Here is an 8,199-nt window from a genome sequence, read left to right as displayed (position 1 = left end):
CCCCACTTTCTGTCTGAAGCACAGAGAGTTCAAGCGACTTACCCAGCCAATGGGCAGCAGAGCTCAGTTTGGACCCAGAGCTTACGCTGATGCCATGGGAGAGAAGAGGCAAGGCTTAAGTGGAGCCTTTAAAGTTAATACAACAACGGTTTAAGTAGAGGTAGAACATTCTTTTGCGGGCAGGAAGTGTTGCTTGTACATAGGTACAGAGGCAGACAGCTGGCTTCACACTTTCCAGGAAGCAGGTGTGTGTGATAGCTGCTTATAAGCGCAGCTTGATAAAGTGAGCCTGCCGGTGAGTATAAGGCTATGCTGTCTGTTACTCGAGTGTCTGCCAAGTAAGGTCAAGGTAGCGGTTTCTCCCTGAAGATGAAGGGTCTGGGTCACTCTGCTCAGGAGTCTAGGCTGTAGTAGTTGCTGAAGGCTTTTAAGACCTTTAAATCCTTATTGGTCCAGCGGCCACGAACTTTGAAGGGGGTGGGGTTGGGGTGGGAAAGGAAACGGAGAAAAGGCAAATGACAGATAAAGGGGAAGTGCAGTTTCAGAACCCAACTAACTCTCTCCTGCCTGCCTCCCCAGGCTCCACCAACCTCTTCTCCAGCTTCGTCCGGGGGACCCGCCTTGGACCCCATGGCCAACCACAGATTCAGCCCGGTGTCCGAAGGGAAGTCCTGCTGCGGAATCTCCAGGAGAGCCCAGATCTGTCTCTGCGTCTTTCTCTGTCTCCTGGTGGGGGTGATCATTGCGGTGGTGGCGGGAGTTCGGCTGTGGCACCAGCCGCTCAAGCACAGGGAGTGGAACGGAACCGGCAGCACTGCTCATTTTCAGGATATCTTCCTGGGGCGATGCTACATCTACACTCAATTGGTGCAGCCGGAGTTCAGGTGAGTTGGCGTCTGTGGCGCTCCGCTGGGCACCGCGCACGGTGGTTACTGCGCACGGCTGGGCAGGGCTGGGCACAGCTGGACACCGCGCGCCCAGCAGCCGTCGGGATGGCAGAAATAAAGCATCTACTGTTCCGAGTCAGCTGAGAGCCCGCGGGGCAGTGCTGAGTAAGGAGTCGGGGCTCGCGATTCCGCGCGCCCCTCGCTAGAGCTGCGGGCGGTGGCACCCTGCGTGCCCGCCGGGAGCGCGCTGCTCCTTGGCAGCGTCGGCTCAGTTGGTGGACACTTGGCAGAGAGGTCCCGAGCCCGGCCCACTCGGGGCCGCAGTTCACCTCTGCGCCCACAGCCCCGCCACAAGGACGAAAAATACCCGGGAGCCCGGGCTGTTGCTGGCGTTTCCCACTTTGCATGGGGTTTCTGTTCGCCGTCTCTGACCCAGAAGTGCGGAAGTGCCCAGATGACACCTGGTTAAGTGGCTTGCGGAGCCAGAGCGGAGTCTCACGGGCCAGATCACTGAAAATAGTTTCACATTAAGATAGAACACACAGTAAAGTGAATCCGCGGGATGAATCTGTACAGACCCTGGAAACGCCATCCATATCGGTGCCTGGAATCTTGCCCGACCAGCTACTAACCTCTCCCCAAAGTGAACTGCTTCCTTGATTTCCATTCCCGGGGCTTGGTTTCACTCGAAGAACTCTTTTTTTTTTTTTTTTGAAACTTCACATGAAATAGAGTAAGCTGGGAAGTAAAAAGTTGTTTCTCGGGCGGCCAAGGTGAGCAGGGCAGCCGCGATTTTAAGCTGAGTGCTTGAGATCTCAAAATTCTGCCTCCGAACGCCCGCACTTCCCGGGGAATGAGCCGAGAGACGCCCTCCGCTGCCCTCTTCCCCAGCCCCGCCTCCTGCGTGCGCTCAGAGGGTGGTTCTAACGCAGATACTGGACGTCTTACAAATCGCTCAAGTCCAAAGATTGCCGTGGTCTCTTAAGTGTCTTGCTTACAAATACTTAGTTAATTGAGAGAGAAAGTGGGCGTTCCTACAGATTACATTTAAAGTATCGGTTAAATCAAGTGATGTCCAATCTGAAATGGTAATAAAAGAGATCTTTTAATTTTCGCTTTATTTAACAGTCTTTAAATCGCTGTTGTGGTTCAGTCCTCTTCGGGAAGTTCACATCCACGTAGCAAGCAGGATGCGCCCTAGAAACCACGTGGTGTTTTAATGTTTGTCGGGATGGCTGCTTGGTGTTCAGCACACAGTATGGAAAACACACAGTATTAAAAACATGTGTGCGTATATGTATTCAAAATATGTGTATGCACATATATTCAAAAGTATTAATGGGGATACTGTCTATTACTATTTTTAACATTTTTTCAGATATCTCACAATACATGTACACATACACTTTATTTAAGCAGGTTAATAATTAATATGGTACTTACTGTGTCCCAGGCACCTTAGAAACATCAAATCTTTTAGTCCTTTAACAACTATCCGAGGCAGTTACTATTTCTGTCTCCATGTTACATATGAGCAAACTGAAGATGAGAGTTTGAATAAATTGTCCAAAATTTTGCTCCAGAGGCTGAAATCTATGCTACACTCTGCTTCCTGTAGGTAGAGGAACCATAATTTATTGACCATGTCTGGAATTTTTTGAAACGAAAGGGAATGCTATTCATAATTATGCTGGGCTTAATCAGAATGCACGGTCACTTTATCCTAACCGAGTGGTTTAAGAGCGCAACCTCTGGAGTCACATGACTGGGGTTTAGACCTTGGCTCTGTCGCAGTGTAACTTTGAGCAGATTGCTTACTTTCTTTGTGCTGCAGTGTTCTCAGCTCTGAAGTGGGTGGTAGTACCTACCACATGGGGAAATGGTGAGGTTTAAGAGGAATCTATACTGATATACCGTAAATGCTCGAAATGCTATTTTTGGGGGGAAGTGCAATACCACAGACATCTTTCAACAATAATAAACAGAGACTAAAGTCAACATCAAAATTGATGCTCAATGTTAGATTTATTTAAATCCCAATCCAGTAAATCAATTCCCCAATGAAATATATGGTTTTTTTTAACTGTAATTCTTTATTTTTTTTTAACTAAACACTTGGTCTTGGAGATCTTTTGATGTCAGTACATAGTATTCCACAGGGTGGATATAATCGTTTCCTACTGACAGAAAATTAGTTTTCAATTTTCAGTTATCATTCATTTGTTCAATAAGTATTTGCTGAGCATCTTCTAGGTTCCAGCCATGACATAGCTCTGACAATCCAGGAGTAAATGACAAAGTTCCCATCCTCTTGAAGCTTCCATGCTGGTTGAGAGAAACATTCTGCAATAACCATCTTTGTATATATCTTTTCATGTACATATGGGAGTGTTTCCGTAGGACAGATTTCCAGGGGTGGAATTATTAGGTCAAAGGGAGTATTAGGCATATTTTAGATTTTGGTAAGTATTTCTAAGTGCCCTCCAAAATAACTACCATTTTAGATTCCCATCACCGTCTCCCCGAGGATATGCTTCCTCACAATCTCTTTGTTGCTGAATAGTATGAACTCGTCTTAGGTATGAGAAAAATGACAGCTAACTGTTCCCTGATTAGCAGTGATTCTTAACATATTGTCTATGTTTATTGGTCATTTGTATTTTTTCCTGTGAATTTCCAGTTTCAAATCCTTGCTAATTTCTGCTGAGTTGCTTATTTATTTCTTTTCGTGGGAATTTTTTATATATTGTAGACTACATATATATATATATATATATAGTGTTTTCTTTCTCTCTGTCTGTTATTCTTGTAGCCCTTCTAATTTCTGTTGTCCCCCAAGAGACTTTAACTTCAAGGTCTTGACTCTTTGATTAATAAATTCCTCCTTCTACGTTGTTGGAAGCCTGGCATGTTGACTATTTCCCTTGTAATCATACCCTCTTGACATCAGCCCTCTTTTCCCTGATGAATTCTGACTGAAGTCATTTCTTGTGACCTTCCTTTCACATCCATCCCTTGCTAGACTGTTCTCTCCTGTCTTGGTCATTTACATTGGGTCACAGTGGTCATTTATGCCAACTATTCAACCTGGTATTTCTACTTTGATCCAGTTCTTCTTACCTTTGCATGACTTTATTAAAACTATGTATTAGTGTATAAAAATGTGACATATAATACCAAGCAAAACCAGCATAAAAATTACACATGTAACAATTGTATCTACGTAAGATTTAATATAAAGGAAAAAAGTAGAATACGGCCCTGTTGGGTTAATGGGATTATTAACCACTGATTATTATTATTCCACTTGCCTCAGTAAGTTTATTATAGGTTTCCTTCCTTATTATTCTTCAGTTTCAAATTATCTATAATTGGTATTTTGTTTACCTATCACTATATAATAAACCACGCCAAAACTTAGTGGCTTGAAACACAAGCCATTTTATTGTTTTCCATAACTGTGGATTGACTGAGCTTGGTGGGTGGTCCTTCTGTTCCTTGTGTTGTTGGCTAGGGCTGCGGTCATTTGGGGTCTCCCCTAGGCTGGAATACCCAAAATAGATCAGACATCACATGAAAGGCACCGTGGAGGGGTCAGCTGAAAGGCTGGACCCCTCAGGTCACTGGAAGTGTTGAGTTTCTCCTTCGTGATGTCTCCACGCCTTGCAGTCACACCTCTGAAGCTCTGACCCTGTGAACGTGCTTTGCTGGCAGCACCTGGGATGTGATCATTGCCTTGAGGCCACTTCTTACTTTGATATTCTTTTACTAAGAAAGACTGGAAATGAAAAGCAGTTTTATTTTCAGACCTCGCAAATCTTGACTTGGAAAGGTTTGCTCTTGATTCCGCTTAGAAGTGAACAGTTCTTTTTTGGTTCATTTCTCTCTTTCTCTGCAGACCTTATCATATGCAGGTAAAAGAAATGAATTGGCACTTCCAACATTCTATGTGGAAATCCCCTTGGCCGCAATCTTAAGTCCACCAGGTCTGTTTCTATCGGTTCCATGATGACAGGTGGCAGTGTTACCCAGCTTTCCATCACTATATAACATGGGTCTCCTTTCCCTAACCTCCAGTAACAATTCCCTCCACGTCCATCCAGCCTCTGCAGTCTCATTAAGACCTTTCTAATTTTAGCTGCCACCCAGTCCCCAATGTCAAGGCCACATTGTAATGGTCAGGGTGAGAGAGGGGAGTAGGGGAAAGATACGTGTTTAAGGAATTGGCTCACATGATTGTTGAGGCTGACATGGCAAAATCTGCAAAGTAGGCAGGCAGGCTAGAGGCCCAGGGAAGAGGTGGTGCTGCGGCCCCAGTCTGAAGGCCATCTGCTGGCAGAATTCCCTTTTCCTTGGGGGAGGTCAGGCTTTTTCTTAAGGCCTTCAGCTGACTGAATGAGGCCCACTACATTGTGGAGGGTCATCTGCTTTACTCAGAGTCCATCCATTTAAAGGCAACATCCAGCTGCATTTGACTTAATATCTGGGTACCCTGGCCTAGCCAAGTTGACATAGAAAATGAACCACTGTACATTCATTTTAGGTTTTTGTTACGCAGCACCTCGCTTCCAGGTACCACTTGCTGTTTTGGTTATCTATTGCTGCAAAATAAAATACCCTAAAATGCAGTGATCTAAAACAACAATCATTTATTATCTTTCATGATTCTGTGGGTTGTCTGGGATCTAGGTGGTCTGCTTCATGGGATGTCAGCTGGGGCTGTAGTCACCTGGGGGACCGACTTGACTGGAGCATCCAAAATGTCACATTCACCTGATGGCGCCATGGCACCTGAGTTCCAGTGGGGTGGAAGCCTCTTTCTCTCTAAATCATCTCAGGGCCTCTCTTCTCCTTGGGGCTCCTCCATATGACCTCTCTGTGGTGCAGCTGGATTTTATTTAGCATTCCTCAAGTCTTCAAAGTGGAGCCTGGAAGTCCTCCTTAAAGCTTTAGACCCATAGCTGGCATAGCATCACTTCCACATTGGTTAAAACAGTCACCAATTCAGCCCAGATTCAAGAAGTAGTGGAACAACACCTTCCCTCTATGGGAGGAGTGAAAAATTATATGGACAACTTGACTTTTCATGTATATTTATGTCAGCTTTAAAGTTGTCATTTTTTTCTCTTCTTTTTTATTCTTCTGTAACATCTACTCTGCTTTCCATTTTATTGTCTTTTATTGACTAGATTTAAAAATGGCAGAGCTCTGACACAGGCCTCTTGGAATTTAAGCTCATTGAATCTGGGAACTTCTGTTGCATGATGCACCTCAAGGACCTAAAAGAATAAGCAAAAATATAGTTGAATTTGAAATAAACTGTACATAAGCCAGCATATTACAAATAACAGAAGTGAACAAAGCCATAATAAGTATCTTCCCCACTGAAGTTTTCAAACCCATCACTCCCAAGTCCATCAACTTCTATTTTGAGCTTATAAATTGTTATTTCTTCTTTTGTAGAAGAGCTTCTCAGTATTTCTTTATCTTCTTCACGTGTTCTTTTTTCTTGGCTTTTCTTTGCCAAAATCTCTTATCCCTGCAGAATTCACTTTCTACTAGTCTTCAATAGAGCATCACATGGCCTCATGTTCACCTGTGCATTCTTTATGATTGGCAGGCTTCCTTCAACCTTTCATTCTGAGCTTCTAAGACAGAGGCCAGTGGCCAGAGGGTCTCAGATTCACCTGAATGAATGCAGAAGGTGAAACAGGGAAGGTGAAACAGGGCTCCGAGACATGGGGCTTGGGTCCTGCTATGGTTACAAAGAAGGAAGTCAGCCCCTGGAGCTGAGTTATTTGTGGAAGGAAGGGTGGAGTGGAGTACATATGCAAATAAACTGGGTTTGGAGCCTCTGGGGCTGGGGTGCTCCCAGGACATCTGGGAGAATGTAGCTCTGGGAAGAGAACCTAGTTGGTCACCGGGGAGTGTATCAGCTGGCTGAGGGAGAGAGGGCAGAGACAGGAGGAGGGAGGGAGAGATGCTACTTCTGGGCTCTCTGGCTTCATGCTTTGCTTCAAATGTCATCTTAGAAAAGTCGGTGGTGTTAGCAGCTGTGGTCCAGCCCACATCCCATGTTCTGGTATTGTTATTAACAGCTGAAGGAAGTGACAGTGTTTCACCCCGGAGAAAACTTTGGTTCCTTATCACAGTGAGCACTTACGGTCTCTCTGCTTCTGCCTTTCCTCCTTGGAGGGAGAACCCTTGGAAAACAGCTGCCAAAAGTCCGTTTAGAAAATTTGAAGGGAGAAAGGCTGGGAACCAGTGTTTATGTGTTGTCTACAATGTACTAGGAAATGTATATAGTTGGTTCTTTTTAAATGTTACCAGAATCCTGTTAGGAAAGTCTTAGAATGTACATTGTATAGATGGGGAAATGGAGCCTGGGAGAGTTAGATAATTGATATCCAACAGTTAGTTACAGCTGGCAACGTAATTTGTGGGGTCCCCATGCAAAATAAAGATGACTTGTTTGTTGTTGCAAAAGCAAGAGAAAGCTTTCTTCTGTGGTCTTTCTCTCTATCTGCCAGAGGGTTTTTACTTTCTATTTGAGGTTGAGGCCCCCTGAGCATGGGGATATTTACAGGGAGACAGCAGACCCCTCACAGGTGCCCGGGGCTGCACCCCACAATGTGGCACACAAAGGAGGTACCCTGGCCCCAGCTCTCCTGCTGTCAAGGTCATCATGGGTGAGAACCTGCCCCAGGGAGGCTGGGAAGCTGCTGGAAGGGGTACTGTTTGTAAGCCAAGGATTCAAAGCCCTGGGGCACCCTCTGGTGTCCCATTGGCCTTCTCTCCTAAAATGCAAAAACAAAGATAAAATTATTAAGAATACCCAGACAGCAACTGCAAAGCATTAAACTCTGTGAGTGTGGGACCTTTCTGGGCCCTGTGCCCTGTGTGACTGTGTTGGTCATAATTAGCCCACGGAGCGGGGAGGACATAGCTCAAGTGGTAGAGTACATGCTTAGCATTTTCAAGATCCTGGGTTCAATCCCCAGTACCTCCTCTAAAAATAAATAAATAAACCTAAGCGGGGATTGAAACTCATCTCTTTCTCTCCGTGGAATCATCAGACTCATCAGAATGACAAGAAGACTGAAACATGGAGTGATTTTCCCAAGGTCAGAGCCGGTAAGTGGTAGAGCTGGCTTGTGAACTGACTGTGTAGCGTGCAGCTATCCCATCATATGGTTTCCAAAAGAGTGTGTTCCGAGCAATCTCAGGGCCTGGAGCAACCTATTCCAGCAGTGTTAGCATTTCTGCAGTATCCAGGTGGAGGCAGCTGGTATTTTTTTGTCTCAAATGTGAG

At 45.1% G+C, this 8,199-nt stretch overlaps 1 protein-coding gene across 1 annotated transcript in view; it reads left to right on the top strand.

Moving 5' to 3' along the window:
- The first annotated feature begins 630 nt into the window (after positions 1 to 630).
- CD38 (CD38 molecule) overlaps positions 631 to 8,199 on the top strand; it is a 44,664-nt gene continuing 37,095 nt past the window's right edge. The window contains exon 1 of the mRNA XM_006208126.4: positions 631 to 884. Within this exon, the coding sequence (XP_006208188.1) occupies positions 631 to 884 (254 nt within the window). The remainder of the gene's footprint in view (positions 885 to 8,199) is intronic.

This window comes from Vicugna pacos, chromosome 2 (assembly GCF_048564905.1).
Source record: "Vicugna pacos chromosome 2, VicPac4, whole genome shotgun sequence".
Taxonomy (NCBI): Eukaryota; Metazoa; Chordata; class Mammalia; order Artiodactyla; family Camelidae; genus Vicugna; species Vicugna pacos.
Note: the sequence above shows the minus strand (reverse complement) of the source record. Positions and strands in the feature narration are given on the sequence as shown.